Raw genomic sequence first — 23399 nt, forward strand, 5'->3', positions numbered from 1 at the left:
CTGAGCAAAGAGTTTACACTTTTAGAAGCGCAAAACACAAACTTTCTATTTTGCTGTGAACAGCTGCATCACATGTAACATGACCATTATTCATAAACACAGATAAATGGAACTGTAACTGAGAACATGTCTTTAACGGATGCTCGAAAACTGATAGAAAAGTCAAGAGGAAAACTCCAGCTAGTGGTGTTGAGAGACAGCAGGCAAACACTCATCAACATCCCGTCGTTAAATGACAGCGACTCAGAAATAGAAGGTAAAGAGGGGGAAGCCTGTGAGCTTGGCTGGAAACAAGGAAGGCTGTTGCTTTTTCCATTCTCACTGTAGCATAGCCATCCAGCTGGAAGTTAAATTTACAACAAAAGCTTCTGTTTTAAAATTTAATTTGGATAAGTGGTGGTTATTTTCTTACTAAAGTGTCTGCTGATACTAGTTTTCCAATATGAAATTCAGGTGGACTTGTGAACTCCCCAGTGGAATCTGTTTTAGGCCGCTGAAAAAAAACTTGTTCATAAAAACTATATGTGTGAGTGGCTCAAAGACCTAACCACATCCATTTGTAAATTGTTCAGTCTTGTACTTTCTTGCATATGTTTAAAAAGCGGTATTAATATTTCAAATAAAGGGAAGGTTATATGGAAGATGGCTAAACAGTCAGAATGGCTGAATATTGTGGTATTCATCAATTAGCAATCTGTGTCATCTCTTCTGTCTTAGGAAGCAATACTCACTTCTTAAATCTGAATTACACATGGGGTCACATTTTAACGATGCAAAAACTTACCAATAAAAATAAGTAGGTATGATACTGACTAACCATCTAGTACTGCCTTTGTGCAGAAGAACTTGGAAAATATTAAGTACTCAAGTTTGAAGATAGACATGTTGATTTTTTTTTTAAGTTTATTCATTTTTGAGAGAGAGAGAGAGAGAGAGAGAGAGAGAGGCAGAGAAAGAAAGGAACACAGAAGCCGAAGCAGGCTCCAGGCTCCCAGCTGTCAGCACAGAGCCTGATGCACGGCTCAAACTCACAAACTGTGAGATCATGACCTGGGCTGAAGTTGGATGGTTAACCAACTGAGCCACCCAGGTGCCCCAGCCATGATGATTTTTAAAAGAATTACTTTATGAAACCGTACAACTTAGGTTAACTTCCATTATATCAAAAGTCCAATCATTTGGTTACTGCTATAAGTGCAGTGCAGGAAAACAGAGCAGGAGAAATAATCCCAGTATGCTAAGCTTACAGGTTATTTACTTGCTATTTCAAGTGTGATCCTTAGCCCATTGGCTGCATGAGCCTCTGGGAGCTTGCTGGAATCACAGAATCACAGGCCTGATTGTGTGCTAGAATAGCTAGTCTAACAAGATCCCAGGTGATTCATATGCACATTTAAGTTTGAGAAGCACTGCTCTGTGTGGTTAAAAATGAGTGGATACATGTATGATCCAGTAATTGAATTCTGACTCCTCAGTAGCAGCTTTGACGGAAGGTGTAATGAAAGAGGAACATAAAATTCTGAATTTGGCTTCCTCTTTATTAATTAATGTCTTTCCCTTCAAAGGCTCAGATTTGCTTCAAGGGAAGACTGCTAGACTAATAGCACATTTACTCCTGCCTCTTTTCCATTTCTCATATTGGCTTACCCAGAGAATAATATCACTTCTGGTACAGTCTTCAATATCTTAATAAGAAGTCTTTTCTTATTTTTGAAACCAGATATCTCAGAAATAGAGTCAAACCGATCATTTTCTCCAGAGGAGAGACGGCAGCAGTATTCCGATTATGATTATCATTCCTCAAATGAAAAGCTGAAGGAAAGGCCAAAGTAAGATGATGTATACTTTCCCTCACGCGCGACACCGTGAACGTACACACATACATTTTACAGATCTGTTGCATTATGAGACATTAACATGATGTGTGCTTAAGTTCAAGAGAGGACATGCAGAACAGATGGTCCAGGATGGGCGCCACACCCACTCCTTTTAAGTCCATGGGGGACGCTGCAGCTGCACTTGGCACAGAGAACAGCAAGGAACCCAAATACCAAGAGGAACCGCCAGGTGAGGCTCCTTGTAAACAGCCGTGTTCGGAAGTATGTGCTTGGTCATTCCAGAGGGTGGCCAGAAGGAGAGAGAAGTTATTAAGAAATCATTCAGATATGTGGAAGAGGCACTCCAGTCTCTTTTAATATTAAAAAAACTTACAAGAATAATAGCCCTTACCATATGCCAACAGATTGGTCACATTTTTTAAATATTTCACTATATTTATGGTCTTTGTGTTTCCCATCTCTGATCCCAACCTGAACTGCTCTGCTCTTAACATTTCTGACACCAGGGGCGCCTGGGTGGGTCAGCTGGTTGGGTGTCCAACGTAGGCTCAGGTCATGATCTCGCAGTTCCTGAGTTTGAGCCCCATATTGAGCCTGCTGCTGTCAGCTTGAGCCTGGAACCTGCTTCAGATTCTGTTTCCCCCTCTCTCTCTCTGCCCCTCCCCCATTATCTCTCTCTCTCTCTCAAAAATAAATAAACATTAACATTTCTGACACCAAACGTGTGGGTTTCTTCCCCTACTCAACTACCAATTCTCAAATTCTCCAGACACCAACTGATCATCCTACAATTCACTTCAGTCCTGGCACTGGCTACCCAGAGTTACGTGCCGACCCCACAGGTTAAGCATTCAGTCCCATAAGATACTTTCGCTGCAGACACCACTGCAATCCCCAGGTGCCCCCTATACTTCTGACCAAATCAGCTCTGAACCAAGGGTTCCCATAACCTCCTCCTCACTCTGGTTTGATCATTTGCTAGACTGGCTTACAGAACTCAGGGAAGCACTTTACTTCCTATTACCGGTTTTTATACGACAGAGGAACAGCCAAATGGAAGCAAGCTATACCGTATAGGGTGAGGGGCACAGAGCTGCCAGGTGCTCTCCAGGCGTACCACCCTTCCCAGTATCTCAGTGTGTTCACTGACCCTAAAGCACTCCAAACTCCATAGTTTATGGATTTTACGGAGGCTCTGTCATGTGCGTGATCAGTTATTAACTCAGTCTCTAACCCCTGTCCCCTCCTAGATGATGGGGAGGTAGGCTGAAAGTTCTAAGCTTCTAATCATGGGTTGCTCTGTCTGGTGACCAGCCCCATCTTGAGGCTATCGAGGAGTTACCTCTTTAGAGACAGAGATAGAGGAAATTCTAAGGGATGTAGGACTTATGTCAGGAACTGAAGGCAAAGAGGGAAGAGAGAAGATTGTCCTGGCACCCGTATCACTCCGGAAATTACAGGGATTTTAGGAGCTCTGTATTAGGAACTGGGGGCAGAGACTAAATGTATATATATATATATGTGTGTGTGTGTGTGTGTGTGTGTGTATACTTATACATATATATACATTTAGTCTCATATATATATATATATATATTTGCTTTATTTCCTTTATTTTTATTTTGAGAGAGACAGAGAGAGCATGAGCAGGGGAGGGGCAGAGAGGGAGAGAGAGTATCCCAAGCTCTCAGGGCTCATGACTCAGGGCTCGAACTCATGAAATTGTGAGGTCTTGATCTGAGTTGAAATCAAGAGCTGGACACTCAACTGACCGAGCCACCCACGTGCCTCCCAAATATATATATTTCCAATCCCGTCACAGTTAAATTTTGTCTTATTTGATTAACTGAAGTCCTTTTGTTTCCCACTTCTGATCTCAACCCCCTCCTCCAGCCCTGCCCCACTGCCCTAAAATTATCATCGTGATTTTACATAATAAATATTTATTGATGGTAAGGGCAGATTTATGTGGTTTTTAAGGTATATAAAATGTTCTTTCGCATGTGATTGTGCACCTGGGATTTTGGAAGTTTCTACCTCACTTATTTTGAGAAACTATTCGTACCTGCTAATGCCTCCAAATTAAATCTCACCTTAAAGACTTATTTTTGTTGTCTGATGTGATTTATATGTAGCATAAGGTACCGATTTGGATTTTTGTGGATTTTGTGATCTTTAATGAGACAAACTCACTCTCGTTCTCTTGTTAATGATAGATGGTTTTTAATCCACAGCTCCTCAACCAAAAGCAGCCCCAAGAACCTTTCTCCGTCCTAGTCCTGAAGATGAAGCAATATATGGGTATATCTTTCAGCCTCCTCTCTCTTTTCCTTTCTCCTTCCACACACCTCAGTGTCCTTAACTGAAGTACAGAAGAATGGTGTTTTTTAACTGCAGATGGCAGTTTTGCATATAATGGGCCACCGTTAACCAACCTCTATTGTTAGTGTTTATGAGAAAGAGAAATAACTTGTAGGAAAAGAAAAATGTGGAATTTGGCGAACTTTCTTATTTTTTTTTTATATATATATATATATATTTTTATATATATATAACTTTGCTTGTCTACTTATCTGGCTGCTTTTCCAGAATGTGATTCTGAGTATTTGAGTTTGCCAAATTGGTAACTCTCAAATAGGTGAAATGTTGCTTAACTACAGGACCTTTTTAGGGTTGTAGTATCCTGACGATCCTAGCGTGTGGAGGGAGGATAGAAATGACACAGTGCTCTGCTCTGGATAATGAGAACCCGTGTGGTTCAGTGGTGGTAGAGAGGGGCAGCTCCTGGAGTAAGATCCGACCTTGCTGGACCCAGGTTGTGTCTCCATTTGGCAAGAATCCTGTGGTGGCCGCAAGCTTTCCTTCGGAAGAATCCTAAAGTGGGAGTCAGATGGCCTAGCCCTGCCTTTTGTTTGCTTTCTAATCTTGAATGAGTTTATGTAAACACCTGTATTTCTACTTATTAACCAGTTAAGTGGGCCTGCTGATGTTCATCTCACAGTCCCAAAAAAGATAAAGTGATAAAAACGAGAGATTTTTAATATGTAAATCTCCCCATAAATAGAAGAAATTAAATCTTTCACTAATGTTCTCCCTCACAAAGAAAAATCTCCCATCTTTCTTTTCTAAAACCTGAACCGATTGCAGTCCCAATACCAAAATGGTGAGGTTTCAGAAGGGAGACAGCGTGGGCCTCCGGTTGGCTGGTGGCAATGACGTTGGGATATTTGTGGCTGGCATTCAAGAGGGGACCTCCGCAGAGCAAGAAGGCCTTCAAGAAGGGGACCAGATTCTGAAGGTAGGAAAAGACCAGCCCCGTTTCTAGACGTTACTGGGGAAGAGCTGATTATAAGGGAAGTGTCTAGCTCGTGAAAATGGACCAGTAGCAGGTTTGTTCGTGCTAAACATAAGTTCTGTTTCCCTGAATGGGCCCTGTCTTCTCAGTCCTGGAACCCAAAACTCATGCCCATGTCTATGGGAATTTATAGTTTTTAAGACCCTTGCTAAGATTTTTATTAGTAAGCTTAACAAAAAGATTGAGATTCTAACTTAAGGCCTAGGAGGAAGACCTCTCAAAAGATCTTGCTAATGTTTGTTTTTTTTTGATTCCCTGCCTGGTTGTCACTCTTAAGGCAGTGTGCTGAACTTGAACAAGGGTGGGTGTTGGCTTAGATCATCAGCCTTGAATCCACTCCCAGCCTCTCATTAGTTCCGTGACCTTGGTTTAACCCTGACACTCAGGTTTCAGTATCTGTTCAATGGGGATGAGAATACCTGTCTTGCAGGGGCCCTGGAAGATTGGAATGGGTAACACTCACAAGGCATTTAGCAGAGTTCCCGGCACAGAGCAGGAAGGTCAATGTCTGTTCTTCTCCCCAATGGAAAATAACAAGTTGCTGCCACTCAGGATGTTGTTTACATCTAAAATTGACCAGGAATGGGAATTTCTGGTTAATCAAATATTGGTCCTTTTAAAGTTACTATATATATGTTTATATAATCTACTACTTTTAGAAAATAAACTCAACTTTGACATTTCATGAGATACATATAATGTATTTTCCATTGGCTTCTGAATAAAGAATGTCAAATACCTCGTGACTCTGAAAATACAGGGAACTGTCTTCACTGGAATTTCTGCTTCTGTAAACTTGCATTTCTTATGAGTTTATTAGGGGGTCTGGGTATCTAGGTTCAAAGGAGAGAGGAGAAAAAAAGTTGCAGAATTCCCAAGGAAGCAGGCAACAGAGCCCCAAAACAGGTGGTCCTCTTCCTTGGCTCTTGGCCTCACTGCGGTAGTTCAGATTTCATTTCTGGAGCAGATGAAGGGCAAAGCTTGATCATGAGCTTTGCTGAAGCTTTCCAGTGATATTCTAAACCTTCCTTGGCTCTGGTCAGGATCCTAGAAGACCAAGTGTACCTGAGTTAACCTGGTGGTACCACGTGATCCTAGGAAATACCACTTACCAAGTGTTATCGATAAGAATCCCATCAGAGTGCCAGCTCATACCAATTTACTTTTGGGCTGATACCAAAGGAGAGAAAGTATTATTTCCTAACTCATGTGGGGCTATAGGAAGTCAGGAATTTGGAAGCCTTTGCTCATGAAGGTTCAAGAGTAAAATATTTTTGTATCCTTGGGTAAAAAAGATTTTCTGAATTTCCATGAAAACATAGTGGATTCACCCCAAGGCCTAATAAGCCTCTCAGCAAGTTGTTAAAGACAGGAGAGTCATTTCCATGTGTAAAAGTCATGGTATGCAATATTTATACTTAAGAAAGTGTCTTATTTTTTGTTATCACCCTAGTAAAAGACAAGAAAACTATGGGAACCAGCTTTTTTTTTTGGCAGTGATCCCATCTGAAGGTCAGACAATAGATGGTCCTCGTTTTTGGGAGTGAATACATTTTCTGTTAAGGAGCTCTCAGCTTTACAAAAGGGTAAAAAAGACTTGAGCTCGCCTACTGGGTCAGAGAAGCTGCTATATAATCAAAAGCTGTAGCTGATACAGAATCCTTTTCAGGCTCACAGCAGACACAGCTAGTCCCCGTAGACTACTAAATAGATTAATGAAAGGGGATATTTCTTGGAGAGGACTGTACAACCTAACCTTCCAGTATCAAAGTGCTGTCCTGGCCTTTTTAACTGTAATTTGTTCCAGCATTCACGGCCAAATTGAATATGTGGGGAACTCTGTACATATACTAAACACTTTTCTTCTGTTGAGGGTTTTTTAAGTGGAGCTCTTCCCTTTGTAAAGATGGCAGCCTGACATGTGGAATGAACACACCAGTGTACTGTGGCAAGATATCTGCCTTATCCATTAACAGAAGTATATGTTTTCATGTTTGGTGTAACTCTTTGCTTATTATTTATCTGGTACGGTTCTTATTTCTCTTTCAGAAACTTTTATGGGATGGAAGAGAGAAAGAAACTCCTCTAAGTTTTTAAATGTAGCTACCATGTGTGATTTAATTTTGACCAGTGTAGTTTGTAGCTCGATGGAAGGTCAGTCTCACATGGCCATAGGATGGACAGATGGACCCTCAAGGTCTTCCCTCAAGCCCTATGGCCTTATCTCATTTAAATAAAATAAAGATGGGGTGCCTGGGTGGCTCAGTCGGTTAAACATCTGACTTTGGCTCCCGTCATGATCTTGCGGTCCGTGAATTTGAGCCCCGTGTCAGGCTCTGTGCTGACAGATCAGAGCCTGGAGCCTGCTTCAGATTCTGTCTCCCTCTCTCTCTGCCCCTCCTCCACTTGCGTGCGTGCTCTCTCTCTCTCAAAAAATAAACATTAAAAAAATTTTTTTTAAATAAAAATAAAGGCATATAGAGTGCATACAAAAACCTGTCGCCATATACAGACACAGGTGTAGATATGAAAATGGCACAAGAAAGGATTAGATTCTAAAATCTGATGATCCCTAATTAGGGGATAGAGAGATGGAATGACAGATACCCTAAATGATAAATACTGTTTCAAAGGAAAAGTTAATGGGATTGCTTTAGAAAGTTACTTTATTTCAAAAGCACTAAGTGTCAACCTAATGCCTGTTTTCACTTAATCATAAATTCCAGTCTTAATTTAGGCTCAATGATTTTTTTCAGTGATAAAGTAATAAAGACTTCCATAGTCCTCAATGACTGAAAAAAATATTTCGTAGGAATTCTGTATCTTCTTTTTACTTCTATATTGTTAAAATATTAGGTACTTAAAAAAATTTTTTTTAATGTCTTACTTAGAGTCATAGTGGAAGAGGGGCAGAGAGAGAGGGAGACTGAGGATCTGAAGTGGTCTCTGTGCTGACAGTAGAGAGACCCTGATGCGGGGCTTGAACTTAAGAGCTGTGAGATTAAGACCTGAGCCAAAGTCCCATGCTTAATTGACTGAGCCACCCAGGTGCCCCTAAAATAATTTTTATATTTGCTCATTTTTGACTATTCTGTTTTAAAAACGATTTTAAAGGTACTGAACAAAGATTCCAAAATGTCTTTTTCTTTGTGCCACATTTCAGTTTTACTTGCTTTGTAACTTACCTTTCAAAAGCTAATTACTGTGTCCCCTCTTTGGTCGATGGGGGATAAATGTTGTGGCTCCTTGCCAGAAGCTTAAATATATAAGTCCATCTATTAGGCTAATGGTCTGCCATTTAAGGCTAATGCTCTTCAGTTTCATAAACACATATTAAAAACCTTTTAGGTGACAGAACTTACAGGAGAAAGGTGGAATCGCATTTTTATTTTCAGGCTTTTATTTGAATCAACTTAAAGTGTTAATGCCTTAAGTTGGGCCAGCATGCTTGTTTTGCCATAAAACTCTACCACTCCCTATAGCATTACAGTTAGGTTTCATAATTGTATATTATCTCCCTGACCACCTCTATGGGAGACTCAAAGAAGAGACAGACACACAAACATAATAAGAAGGTTTAATCTGATCCAGTGACAAATCCTTGATGGAATGGCCTATTTCTAAGGGACGGTTGGCAGTGTGGGGAGGCAGGAGGGTATGGTGACTCACACAGGCTAGGCCCATAGGAGGTATTGGGAGGGTTTCAGTTGGGACACTAAGGACTTTTTTATATCTGGGATTTGCTTTGGGCAGGCCCTGATGAAAACAAAGAGACAAAAACTTAGGTGACATCTTTTAAAAAACCTCTTCTTCTTGTTTTTTGTTTTGTTTTGTTTTTGTTTTTTGTGTTTTTTTTTTTTTTTTCGGTTTGTTTTTCTGTTTGCCTTATCAGGTGAACACACAGGATTTCAGAGGGCTGGTTCGGGAAGATGCCGTTCTCTACCTGCTAGAAATCCCTAAAGGTGAAATGGTGACCATATTAGCTCAGAGCCGAGCTGATGGTGAGCATGTTTGGTTATTAGTTTAATGCGGGGAGTGGGTGAAGGGAGGAAGGATGAGAGAGGTATCTTGGGACCAGAATAGGTAAGTCTGGGTATTAAAAAACTGAAGTATATCTTCACACTCAATTTCTGAGTCATACGTATGTGGAGAAAATTTGAGTACCATTTAATGTCCTACAGAAATGTCTTCTGTGCACCAACTGAAATCATTTTACCAGTTGTGTCAATTTGGAATAAAATTGCTTTTCTGAATAGTGATCTGTCCTTAAGTACTGCCTGGAGTTTATGGAGTTTCCATATGCAAGATACAAAGGGCCCCATCTGTGGATCAACTCCCACATTAATGCTTATCTGACAAGTTGCTATACCCTTATCTTGACAATGCAAGTCTGACAACTTGCTATATCCTTTCAGACTTCATTGTTCTCATCTGTAAAATGGGGGTTGATAGCATCTTCCCTGTCTGCTTCAGGGGTTGACTGGCAAGTATATTAGAGCTCTCTAAAGCAATAGAATCAATAGGATATGTGTGTGTGTGTGTGTGTGTGTGTGTGTGTGTATAGATGTTTATTATAAGGAATGGGCTCAAATGATTACAGAGGTTGGCCAAGTCCCAAAATCTGCAGGGTGAGCTGACAAGTTGGAGATCCACGAGAGCCAATGATTTGGTTCCATTCCAAGTACAGAGGCCTGAGAGCTGGGAGAGCTAATGGTGTAGTTACAGTCTGAAGATTAGTAAGCTCACAACCCAGGAAGACCTGATGCTTCCATCTGAGTCTGAAAGCAGGAAAAAAGCTGATGTCCCAAAAGCTGATGTCCTAGTTCTAAAGCAGGAAGAGTTTGTTTTTTCTTACTCAGTGAAGAGTTCCCCTTTCTGTTTTATTCAAGCCGTCAACTGATTGGCTAAGGCCCACCACAGGAGGAAGCGCATTCTGCTTTACTCAGTCTACTAATTTAAATGTTAATGTTCATTCCAAAACACCCTCAGTTACACACAGAATAATGTTTAACCAAACATCTGGGCACCCTGTGGCCCAGTCAGGTTGACACAAAATTAACCATTATGGTGACTCATGGAGTTAGCTTTCTGCCCTTGTTTGAGCCCGGATTCCCATAGGTCTGTTCACTGAGTTTACTAAATGAAGAGAAGTAAAAAGGGTGATCAGGGATAGGAGAAGCTGGTAACTGTGAAGCAGAATGCAACATACAACAATGCTTTTGTTTTTCAGTGTATAGAGACATACTAGCTTGTGGCAGAGGGGATTCGTTTTTTATAAGAAGCCACTTTGAATGTGAGAAGGAAACTCCACAGAGCCTGGCTTTCACCAGGGGGGAGGTCTTCCGAGTGGTAGATACGCTGTACGATGGCAAGCTGGGCCACTGGCTGGCCGTGAGGATCGGAAATGAGTTGGAGAAAGGCTTAATCCCCAACAAAAGCAGGTATCAGAAATCATACACTCTCATACACCTCTCCTAAGTCTTCCACAAATCAATACAGTCCCTTCCCTGCTCAAAAAGGAAGCACCTGTAACTTCATCATTTGTTGTTGTGTCCTCTCCCATCACCTATTCCACCTATTCTTATTTATGAGGTGTGGCCTGGGACCGTGAGATACCCACTAAATGGTCTGCTGTACTTAGTTGGCATCATGTGGTTGGCTGTTGCACCTGGCTGGTGTTTCAGCGGTTTCCCGGGGAGTGCCTGCCACTTTGCGTAGCCTACAAGCAGATTACCAAGTGGCTATAGCAAACCAACACACCTCTCAGAGACAGGTTGCCCTTGTCCGCTGTCGGGCCCGCATCCTTGGACGGGGCTGATCTATCCCAGTTAACACTTGTTGGTTGGCTGACTGGGGAAAATAGTAAAGATGATTATACTTTGGCATGGATTTTAGTTATGTTTATTGTATTCCATCCTACCAGAATGAGCCAAGTTTATTGTGTTCTGAGCTATTTCTGGTAGGTTTTCTGTGCACCCAACCGTTCTCTGCTTCCACTGTGTGGAGAATGTCCCCACGTTTCCCATTCTGTGAAACCTCTTCGGTGTCAAGCTGCATCTTCTCTATTCCAAGTTCATAAGCAGTATTGACTAGACTTGGTTAATTTTAACTTCATTTGTGCATTTTCTGGCTTTTGAGATTTACTTCCTGTGGTTTTTTTCTCTCAGAGCTGAACAGATGGCCAGTGTTCAGAATGCCCAGAGAGACAATGCTGGGGACAGAGCAGATTTCTGGAGAATGCGTGGTCAGAGATCTGGCGTGAAGAAAAACTTAAGGAAGAGTCGGGAAGATCTAACAGCCGTTGTGTCAGTTAGCACCAAGTTCCCCGCCTATGAGAGGGTTTTGCTGCGAGAAGGTGAGGAAGCTAAGTGGGGCCTAAAGAAATGATCTGACTGGGCTCTGAGCCTGTTTTTCTTCATTTTCATACTGTAACAGTCAGGTTCAAATTTACCATACCACTTAGACCAATGCCAGGTTATAGCGTTGGAATCACACTCAAACATGAAATAAAATTTCCAAAAAAGTGAGCTGTGCCAACTCTTACATGGAGGTGTATTTCCACATCTTATGTTATTTAATTTTTTTAATTTTTGGGGGGCTGGAGGGGCAGAGAGAGAGAGGGAGAGAGAATCCCAAGCAGGCTCCAGGCTTAGTGAAGAGCCTGATGCAGGGTTTGATCTCATGACCCTGAGATCATGACCTGAACCGAAACCAAGAGTCGAAAGCTTAACCCACTGAGCCACTTGGGCGCCCCTTCAGTTATTTCTTCTGATACTACCATTCAAAAGTTTTTATATATTGCCTATAGTAAAGTTTTTTTTTTTAAGTGTTTATTCATTTTTTGAGAGAGAGAGGGAGAGCGCGAGTGGGGGAGGGGGGAGAGAGGGAGACACAGAACCTGAAGCAGGCTCTGGGCTCCGAGTTGTCAGCAAAGAGCTTGAGGCGAGGCTCGAACCCATGAACCATGAGATTGTGACTTGAACTGAAGTCAGATGCTTAACTGACTGAGCCACCCAGGTGCCCCAGTAAACTTTATCTTTGACACTAGGGAGGGGAGTAAAGGCATATTCTTCAGGAAAGAACAGGGCTGAAGTGAGGGAGGGAGGGAGGGCACACTATTTCTTTTTTTAATCATGTTCATCACTACTTTGGCTTCTTATCTTAATAGCTGAGGAAATGTGTTTCCATGGCCTTTCTTGTCTCATTTCAGCTGGTTTCAAGAGACCTGTGGTCTTATTTGGTCCTATAGCAGATATAGCACTGGAAAAGTTGGCAAATGAGTTACCTGACCTGTTTCAAACTGCTAGTAAGTTGAATGATGATGATCTTTGTTGATGATCTTTTCCTCCCCAAATTTTCAGTCTGAGAAATAATCTAATATAAAGAAAAAATGGAAAAAAAGGAGAATACCCACATACCCTTCACATGCAGTCACTGTCACCAGTCAGAAAGTTTGCTATATATCACCCCTACCACAGACACAGAAACACACTCTTAAAATTTTCTTTTGAGCCATTTGAAAAGTTTAAGTTGTAGACGTTGTAACATTTTTTTAGCCACGTGAGTCTCCTCAGAACAAGAGCATTCTTCTATACAGTGACACTGCCAAGAAATTTAACACTGATAAAACCGTACTGTTTAGTATATATTGTGTTTATGTCTACAAACACAGAAGTAGCCTCCTCTTTCTACTTTATTTTCTAACATTGATATCTTGCAGAGTCCAAGCCCCTTGTCTCACGTGTGGGACTATCTGCTTCCTCATGATTAGATTTCAATTTAAGAGGTGGTGTGAGTGCTTCTCGTCTCTCCTTAGGGTGGCACCTTATGTCAGACTGATGGAGTCTCTGATTTTGATTTCTAAAAAAGTTGGTTAGCCCCTTGTTTTTGCTTTTGCAGAAACGGAACCAAAAGATGCAGGATCCGAGAAATCCAGTGGGGTGGTGCGGTTAAATACAGTGAGGCAAATCATTGAACAGGTGAGGAAATTCATCTGAAGGCCATGTTGTCGGAAGGAATTAGCTCATGGTTTGCTGGAGTCTTTTTTAGGACAGAATCTGTTTTCAATAATCATTAAATGTTAATTGTAAAAAATAAATATAAACGTAAGCTGTTGCATTGTGTGGAAACCAGGTGATGTTCAGCGGCAGTGACATACTGTTTTTTTCAGTTCTCAACATTATACCAGATAACCTGTTAATTCATTTTCTCAGCAGTTCCAATAGACAAGTAGTATTAAAGTGGACATAACGTGGAGGAAAACGTTCTGCTTTTGGATTTAAATTGACAAGTTTTATCTGATGCAGCCTTTACTTAAAATAAACTCTTTGCTGCTGTATGATTTTACATACATAACTTTGACGTAACTTTTTCCCATTTCTGACAGGATAAGCATGCACTCCTGGATGTGACTCCTAAAGCTGTGGACCTGTTGAATTACACTCAGTGGTTCCCGATTGTGATTTTTTTCAACCCAGACTCCAGACAAGGTGTCAAAACCATGAGACAGAGGTTGAATCCAACGTCCAACAAAAGTTCTCGGAAGTTATATGACCAAGCCAACAAGCTTAAAAAAACTTGTGCACATCTTTTTACAGGTAAGTGAAATTTAAAATGTTGTCTCTTTGTTCCATGGTGGAAAATACAGAATTGAAGAATGGAAGAACCAAGAAAATAATATGAAAAAAGAAGAATAATCTGAAATCCTATTCATGACTCCTTGAAAAGAAGTTAATCCTATAAAATGAGTTTATGAGACTCATTGAGTGTGTATATTTAATTTTGACTAAAAATGAGCATAAAGATCTATGACATTACAAAAATTGGTCATTATGATGAGGTTCAAATTTTTGTGTGGGACTGTAGGCTAGTGATTGAGCCCAGTGTACCACTAAACACCCCCATCTCTATATAGCTTGTATCGTTCTCTACTTACCATGCATGTGTGCACTAATGGAGTGGTAGGAACTTGGTTTCATTATTTAAAAAGGTCCCCAAAATAGAAACTTGAACACTCTGGGTACTGGATGATATTCTATTACTTCCATTTTTAGGATAAATGATACTGTGATTATGTTTAAAAATAAAGAGTTTTTATCTTGTAGGAATGTATACTAAATAAAGTATTCATGGATGACCCTAATATATATTTATGGATGACCTAATATCATGCCTAGCATTTGCTTAAATGATCTTTGGTGAGGAGAGTGGGTGGGGATATTAACAAGAGTTGATAGTTGTTGAAGGTGGGTAATGTAGACATGGAAGTTCATGTTCTCTCTACTTTGTATATGTTTAAAATTTTATATCACAGAATATTAAGTTCCTGAAATGAAGACCCACTGCTACTGTTCCTTAAAAAATAATCTAAGAACATAGCATGTTTTAGTAACTGAATATACGCCATACCTACATACATGACTAGTTCTGTGAATGCAGTATAATTCAGGGTTTAAAAGGATTCTATGAAGTTTTTGGTCATGCAGTTTTGTGGGAGCAACGTGAGGAGACTGTTGTGGATAGAACATCCTTCACGTAGTGATGATAGCTCTTTTGAGTTCAGTGCTGCTCACCATCTACTTGTCATTTTTAGCATATCTGACACTGGGGAAGGGGGGGTAGATAGATGTACGTCCACATTAGACTCTTGTTTTATTTTCACTGGCTTTTCTTGTTAAAGATATGTGCTATTTATCACTATGGTGAAATGCTGTAACTGAGAGGTAATTTAGCCAAATGCACAGGAGAGTGGTCTATCATAAATTTTTTTTTAATGTTTATTTTAATTTTTTTTTTCAACGTTTATTTATTTTTGGGACAGAGAGAGACAGAGCATGAACAGGGGAGGGGCAGAGAGAGAGGGAGACACAGAATCGGAAACAGGCTCCAGGCTCTGAGCCATCAGCCCAGAGCCCGACGCGGGGCTCGAACTCACGGACTGCGAGATCGTGACCTGGCTGAAGTCGGACGCTTAACCGACTGCGGCACGCAGGCGCCCCTTTAATGTTTATTTTGGAGAGAGAGAGAGAGAGAGTACCTAAGTGGGGAAGGGGCAGAAAGAGAGGGATACAGAGGATCTGAAGTGGGCGCTGCACTGATAGCAGAGAGCCTGATGTGGGGCTCGAACTCACGAACCGTGAGATCACTACCTGAGCTGAATTTGGGACACTTAACCGACTGAGCTACCCAGGTGCTCCATAAACTGGGTTTTTTTTTTAATGTAGAGTCTTAAGAGCTTGGGCTTTTGATACATTCATACTCATCTTTCCTCTTGTTTTTACTACTGCTACTAATAGTAATAATGTAATTAATAATTATTATCACTATTTTTATTATAGCAGTAGCTAACATTGGTATAGCTTTTCATGTGCTTATTGGACTGTAAGAAAAGCCAGGTGACTTTTACAGGGTCACACATTGAATGGTGGGGCCCAGAAGAAACTGATGTCTCTGTGTGTCCAATATTCTGTATGTTACAGCACAGATGTATTTTTAATACTGAAAGGGGTCATATAGCGTAATTCCTCTGTTTAACAGATAATTAGTCCATTTAACCAAGAGCTATATCATTATGAGTGATATTAAACCTACCCCACTTCATCTCCACCCCCGCCTTTGCTTCAGTCCATTGAATAGCTAGGGGCTTGCCTTAGAGTTGAATTTGGAGTTCATGTGAGGATATGAGACATCAGGGAGGGAACTCATGGGTTGTGGAGGAAGAACCAGGCTGCAGGAGGCTGGACAAAGGGAGGGGCATGGTAGAAGAAAGTAGCCAGTGACTCTAGGGCCCTCTCTTTATCTGGCTTTGAGTGGGTATCGTTTGCTGTTTGGAGCACAGGCATAATCACACTAGCTGGCTGTGTCTGAGGATCCGTAGGACCTCATGTGTGTAGAAAGGTTTAACAGTTCCTTATTCGGCTCCACTAATGGATGATGAGATTCTTGAAGGCAGGGACTGTACATTACTCTGTGTGCCGAAGGTCAGCATAAGGCCTAGCAAACGGGCAGGGCATTGATATTTGTAACTTAGATCTGCCTTTGGGATACCAAACTATTTCTTGCCTAAAGCTCATTAAGAGTTTGAAGGTTTAGGATAACTAAAGTCAGAGGCTGGAACAGAAATGAAGATACTAAGCCTCCAGTTTCATTTAGAACTTTGAAGTGGCCACGAGTTGCCAACCTCTCTAACATGGAATTCTGCAGTCTTCAGGACAGATGGAACAGGGTGCTGAATGACTTTTACCAACAAGCCCCAGTTTTCTACCAAATGGCCTCTTACAGTATTCTTCCAGACTTCCAAGTTTGAGTCTTGAAAGCCGCATGGATGGTCTCACTAAATGCTTTCTATACCCCGTGTCTCTGTCAGCCTGACCAGGTTGTGGCCTGATTGTGTGCACGATGGCCAGAATCAAAGGGTTTTTTTAATGATTTTTAATTTATGGCATTTTTGAATGTGTAAGTAAGAATAATCGAACTGTTCTGAACACCCTAATTCAAAAATCCAGGGTTGTGTTGCAGGTAGACTCCCCACAGTCAATATCCTTCTTTTCCCTGTTGCATTGTAACAAGAAAGTCCCATTTCCCACAGATGAGTATTTAATTATGACACTATTAAAATGACTCCCCTTGCAAACTCACGGTATTCCTCAGTTAAGTGGGGATGACAAGGAAAGATTTATTTTGAGATTTGCCCTGAAGCAAGTTAATTTTCAGTATAAGTTAAAATGTTAGGCTGCCCTTTTTTCCCATTTAAAAATTTCTATTCTAGAATGCATTTCTGTGTACTTGTCACAAAAATGATTTTTCAAACATGAAGTTTGAATAGCATGTTTTCTTGAAATTCCTGAAGCACTCTGTTCATGGTTTGAAGACCAATGAAATGGAACTGTGAACTGAGACCCAAACAGGGCCACCATTTCTGTGAAGTCATGGGATTTTTTTTAAAAAACACACCACACGATAATCTAACACTTTTATCAGCTTCCCCAGGTTTCAGTAATATGAAATTTGTACAGTTCAGTCCTGGGACTTTGGAAGTACTGAACAAAGGCTACTGGTTATTGTTAGTGATATTACTTTATACCTATTTTATTATCTTTCAATATTCCATGTTTAAAAAAAAAGTTCATGTCATTATACAGTGTTTGCAAAGGCTTGAGGGGAAAAGTGAATCCTGTACCAGGTGAAGGAACCTAAACTACAGTAGCCAAGCCAGTTCTTGGTTTCCAGAGGGAAGGTAGAGCCTGGAAACCACAGGAAGCAGATGGAAGATGCTGTACTCTCTGGCTGGACACCTTGGTTGACGGTTGCTCGTTTAGAGGGGGTCTCTGCCACATGAATAAGTTTATTGGAATTTAATTTATGTACCCTACAATTCACCCATTTAAAGTGTACAATTCAGTGGTTTTTAGTATATTCAGAACTGTACAGCCATCACCATAACCAATTTTAGAATGTTTTTGTCACTCCAAAAAGAAGCCCAATATCCTTTAGCAGTCATTCCCAATTTCTCCCTACCTGCCCAGCCTTACATGCCACCTTTTGCTGCTGCAGTTGGCACTTCCCAGCAATCTCCTTGGCTGGGGAGAGAATAATGACCATACTCGTGCCAGGGCTGGGAACAGATGCTCTCAAAATCCCAGGACTCCCAGCTAAGACAGAGACTGAATGCACATTCTTCCAATATTGCACTGTTTGGAGTTTGAGTGATATATTAAGCCTATTCAAGTAGATACAGGCCTCGTCCAGAGATTGGGAACAACAGGAATTAACTAAAATAATATAGCACATAATAATGCTAAAAGAATGTGCAAAACCTAATGAGCAAAAGCCAATAGTAAACTAAAGGTACTTGATTGCAAGAGAAGGCAACATCCTGTTTTAACCACCTGTTAAAAGGGGGTCAAGTGCATGAACTGGATGGTACCAACTTAGTCTGTGTTACTTTTATGTGGGTCTTAGGAAATTAGCCACTATGAAGTTGTTTGATTCAGTGTGAATTCAATGAGAGGTATTATGACTTTTTCATTTTATTAGGAGGCATGAACATATTTTCTGCATTTCACAAAAGACCCTTTAACTTTAGGTTTTTCTTGTGATAAATACAGATTGTATTCGTCTCAACTCCAACATAAAGCTCAAAAAGCAGTTTAATGTACACATTTCCTGCAGACCTCTCATTTTGCTTCTGGGGTGTGTAATCTCACTTCCACATGCAAGTACTATGGCATCATATTTTACCCAAGAACACAATAATCTTTCCAAAGTACCATGATAAGGATACAAAAGTTCAAGGAATCAAGTTAATTTTGCTTGAGTTGTGCAATGTACCGGTTTATTCTAATGCTATACACAATGGATGACCAAGGAAATTATAAGCTCATTCAGGATTTTCCAAGGTCAGTGTTAGAACTTCTTAAATGAAAGAATGGTATAGGTTATTAGGAAGAAAACTTGAAGCGCAGTTGCTTACAGATTGCTTAATGGGGTTTTTTTTGGCTATATATAGAGAAGTACGCAGACTTCAGGATAGATGGATCGGGGCCTAACAAATTTTACCAGTAAGCCCCAATTTTCTTTGGGGTGCTACACATAATGCCATAGCCTTTAATAAGAGGCTATGTGTATGACATAGTTTAAAAAAATCCTAATATACCTGCACTCTGATCATTTTAGGCCCAATTTATTATTCTGGAGCACTTTGCTCTATCAGTTTATCTCTGTTAGGTTCATAAATACATACTGCTGGAGAACAAATGCATATGTTTTACTTGATTGGTATTTTATATCTGTTTTTATTAAAAATTTTTTTTTAATGTTTATTTATTTTTGAGAGAGACAGAGACAGAAAGAGAATGAGCAGGGGAGGGAGACATAGAATCTGAAGCAGGCTCCAGGCTCTGAGCTGTCAGCACAGAGCCCGATGTGGGGCTTGAACTCATGAACTGCTGAATCATGACCTGAGCCGAAGTCGGACACCTAACCAACTGAACCACCCAGGCACCCTGTTTTTATTTTTTTTAGTGTTTATTTATTTATTTATTTTGAAAGAGGGAACAAGTGCAAGTGGGGGAGGGGCAGAGAGGGAGAGAGTGACTCACAAGCAGGCTCTGTGCTGACAGCTCCACATGGGGCTTGATCTCCTGAACCATGAGATCATAACCTGAGTCAAAATCAAGAGTTGGATACTCGACTGAGCCACCCAGGTGCCCCGTATCTGCTTTTAGATGGGCTGTGTTGTGCAGTGGCTAAGGCCATACGCTCTAAAAGCAAACTTCTGAGTTTGTATCTAGGTTTTTTTCAGTTGTTTGGTGTGAGGCCTTGAGCTAGTTACTTTTCACTGTTGTGCCTCAATTTTTCTTCTGTAAAATGGAGCCAATAGCTATACCCACCTTGCAAGGTTTTGATAAAAAATGTGTAAGGTATTTGGAAAAGTGCTTGGTCTATCCGTAGTAAGTACTGTTATAGGAGATATATTTTGTTCTGAATAGAAAATGTATATTCCTTGAATATACACCTATAGATTTTGGTTAATCTGTAGGTGTATTCTAAAATGTTAAAGCCTATCAAAATGATATACATTTTGATAGCATTAAATGTTACCTTCAGTTTTTTATTGGTGATATCCAACAGTAAATTGGTATATGTTTTTCTTCTTTATAACATATATGTCTATGTAATGATCTTTAAGATACTTTTATATTTGGCTTACATGTGTTATCCTTGCTCCTAAAAACGTAATTATTAAAAACATACTTTCTAAAGGTAGCCTTTCTGAAAAACAGACATTCTGAAAAGAAAGAAATTCAATTTTAGCTTTATAACATCTATCTGTAATATAAACTCTCAACAGGTGGACGGGTAATGGTTTTAATTACATTTGACTAAAGGGATTTATTGTTCAAATATATGCAGATTTTCTCTTGGATTTGTCAAGAGTTTTAATTCGTATATGACAAAAGAATAAAATGAGGTCACATAGCATTTTTAATAAACATTGCTATGGAAGTAGATGCAAACCTTTTGTTTACATTTCTGTAGCTACAATCAACCTAAATTCAGCCAATGATAGCTGGTTTGGCAGCTTGAAGGACTCAATTCAGCATCAGCAAGGAGAAGCAGTTTGGGTGTCTGAAGGAAAGGTATGTGGCATAGATATTCTGCTATGAGGTGAGAGTCCACATTCTGAATCTTTTCTCAGGAGGGTAGTGAATGTAGTAAAACTATGCCCACTTGAAGTGATTCCAACATCTGTGCTAATCAGATTTGAAATTCTATAAATTCTCTGAAAACGTAATAAAATGAAGGGACTTTTCCAAGAAAAGTAGAATGTGATGTATGTGACCCTACATTCACTTCCCTTTTACTTTTAATGTAGTAACTAGTGTTGTATTCCAAGCACACTAATCAGAGCTTACAAGATCTTGTGCTGAGCTCCATCCACAGCTTACTAAGTACACGGGAAACTCAGCATGAGGGGGAAAGGTGAGGGTGAGAATCATGGAGAATATGGTTAAAAATTAATTTAAAAAGGGAAAGCTAGTTGAGTTGGGAGTCATTTGCTTAGAAAGAAGATTGGCAGAGAATGTGTCCTAGGAATTTGAGTAGGTTGATAGGAGGGAGCTAGGAAGCTTGTGTAGGCTTCTAAAATTGGGTAGCTTCTCATCTATGCACGTAGTTTGCCCACAGTTCTACTGCAGGGAGGAAGCAAAGAGATTATGTAATTTCCTGTGGTTCTAAGGAGCCTTTGGTGCTAGTATTCTGTAGTCCAGCTGAATCGAACCAGTTTGTGAGACGTCAGAGGTATGATTTTGTTGCGGAACCAATTAGATTGTTGAGTGCTAGTCTTGCCCTTAGGAAACTGCATGTTTAGTCAAGGTGTCTAGCATCTTCTGAGTGTTTAGAGCCTGCTGAGGCTCCCTAGAACCTCTTTTGTGAGAACAGGTTGAACAGGACATAGCTTCCTTCCTCAAGGATTTGAGAATCGAGTGAATGAGTGGAGACATATGCAACACCGAGCAGTGTGCATTTATTACTAGGAGACAAGTATTAGCAGAAAAAGCTGGAAAGTAGCCAAATTCTGGAAGAAAAGTATAACAATCTGAGGAAGCACGGCTCAGTAATGGTAGAAAGGATGGATGGTAGTAAGGCTAGATAGGGTGGAGGGTTCCTAGTTTGAGTCCCTGCACAAAAAATTAACATAATAATCTAAAGCCAAGTGATTTCAAGAAAATAAAGATGACTTCCCTTTCTAGAACATGTCAGGTTTCAGTCACTTGGCTGTGCCCTTGGGAATTTTCTTGAGTCCCCACTCCCAGGAGCCATGTCGACCCCACTGACCCTCCGAAACAAATTCCTCTAGATGGAAGGGATGGATGATGACCCTGAAGACCGCATGTCCTACTTAACTGCCATGGGCGCGGACTATCTGAGTTGCGACAGCCGCCTCATCAGTGACTTTGAAGACACCGACGGCGAAGGAGGCGCCTACACTGACAATGAGCTGGATGAGCCAGCTGAGGAGCCACTGGTGTCTTCCATCACCCGCTCCTCGGAGCCGGTGCAGCATGAGGAGGTGAGGTGAGGCAGGCCACAGGCTGTGAGGCCATGGGCAGGAAAAAGAGGTTCTGCTGTTTCACTTGGATTCTTCTGGACAACTGTTTATTCAGGGTGCTGTAGAAGGTATTCCTAAGAGTTGGAACAGATGACTTCTAGGGAGTTTCTTATTCTAAGTCAGTGCCTGCACGATAGCATTTGTGGTCCATGGGAAAGCCGGACAGGAACTTAGCGCTGGGAGAGGTTGAGGGATCAGCACTCATCACACTGATGTTCTCAATCATGATGGATACACTGAACAATTTTATGTGCCAGCTGTCCAAATTACAAGTGGAACATTATTTTTTTATAAATACAATTTTGCTGTATTTACTTGTAACCTTTGATTAGATCTCTCTGTACTTTTAGGTATCCTTGCTTTTTCTTACCCATCCTACCTTTAACCTTTCTAATCCTGCCAAAACTCCTGAGTGTTTCCCCATCAGTTTCCTTCTCTCTTGTATTTCAATTTCTAAATTGAGTTCATGGTCAAATGTGTAGCTGATCATGTGTACTGTGCATCCACTGGCCAGTGAATAGACAGCTTCTATGATCCTAGAAATCATGTCAACAGGCACTAAGGATCAATTAGTAGTTGCACCTCAGATACATTACGTCAATGTAGATGAGGTTATCCATATACTTGAATAGTTATTCTTGTCATCTCTTTAGCAAGTTAGCTCATTTTGGTAAATGATTTTATTTTTGATGAAATAAAATTACAAACAAACAAACAAAAATGTTGAAGGGGGATAAAACCTACCACGGCCAAAAAATTAGTATATACCAGTGGACAAGTTATAAAGAATAATTCAACTCCTGAATGTCTGCAGTTATAGATGTGCTAATGGTTAAAATATTAATAGCTATAAGTGACCAAAGAGATTTTAGACTTTAGGAAGACTTTGGGGGTGGGGGATTATTTTAAAGGAAGAGACTACACCAATGGATGTAACTAGTTTAAAAAAAGTATCTTAAGCATTTACTAATGGGAATATGCTGGTATCTGCCTTTTCAGTAAAGAAGCATTGGGTCAGTGTCTCAATTTATTGCAAGTTATGAACCTCAACTTCTGAACTTTTGCAAATTGGCAGAACTCCAGCAAAGCAGATGAATGTTTTCTCTTCTTTGCTTGGATGTTCTTGTTGTGAATGAACCTTTATGTCTTGTAGAGCATAAGGAAACCCAGCCCAGAGCCACGAGCTCAGATGAGGAGGGCTGCTAGCAGAGATCAACTTAGGGACAGTAGCCCACCCCCAGCATTCAAGCCAGAACCACCCAAGGTATGTGGCTGGGAAGCCCACGTTGGGGAGGAAGAAGAAGCAGATACCCCGACAGCTTCCTGCATAGCCAGGGAAGAGCACACACCATAAGATGGCATTGAATTATGTTTCCGACTCACACATCCTGTTAAAATGTGTCTTTTGGTTTCTGGGTGAACCCCAAAATGAGGGAAGAGCAAAAAGAAGGAAAGGTAGTTTTAGGAGAACATACTGTTTTAAGACTGTTGTTATTTTATTTACTTATTCACTTATTCATGCATTCATTCATTTTATTTTTTATTAAAAAAAGTTCCTTGTAGCAAGAATAAAAGTTTGACAAATAGTGAATGC

General features: G+C 40.5%; 1 protein-coding gene across 10 annotated transcripts in view; it reads left to right on the forward strand.

Annotated features, from left to right (window-relative positions):
- TJP2 (tight junction protein 2) overlaps positions 1-23399 on the forward strand; it is a 129449-nt gene that overhangs the window by 100758 nt on the left and 5292 nt on the right. For 5 of the 10 annotated variants that reach the window (XM_043565913.1, XM_043565909.1, XM_043565912.1 and 2 more), the window contains 14 exons: positions 103-256; positions 1721-1829; positions 1934-2067; positions 4073-4139; positions 4986-5136; positions 9086-9194; positions 10424-10634; positions 11361-11548; positions 12404-12499; positions 13093-13172; positions 13580-13790; positions 20233-20333; positions 21554-21766; positions 22959-23069. In XM_043565913.1, the coding sequence (XP_043421848.1) occupies positions 103-256; positions 1721-1829; positions 1934-2067; positions 4073-4139; positions 4986-5136; positions 9086-9194; positions 10424-10634; positions 11361-11548; positions 12404-12499; positions 13093-13172; positions 13580-13790; positions 20233-20333; positions 21554-21766; positions 22959-23069 (1935 nt within the window). The remainder of the gene's footprint in view (positions 1-102; positions 257-1720; positions 1830-1933; positions 2068-4072; positions 4140-4985; positions 5137-9085; positions 9195-10423; positions 10635-11360; positions 11549-12403; positions 12500-13092; positions 13173-13579; positions 13791-20232; positions 20334-21553; positions 21767-22958; positions 23070-23399) is intronic. The other 5 variants (XM_043565917.1, XM_043565910.1, XM_043565915.1 and 2 more) reach the window with 2 other exon arrangements.

This window comes from Prionailurus bengalensis, chromosome D4, assembly GCF_016509475.1.
Source record: "Prionailurus bengalensis isolate Pbe53 chromosome D4, Fcat_Pben_1.1_paternal_pri, whole genome shotgun sequence".
Lineage (NCBI taxonomy): Eukaryota > Metazoa > Chordata > Mammalia > Carnivora > Felidae > Prionailurus > Prionailurus bengalensis.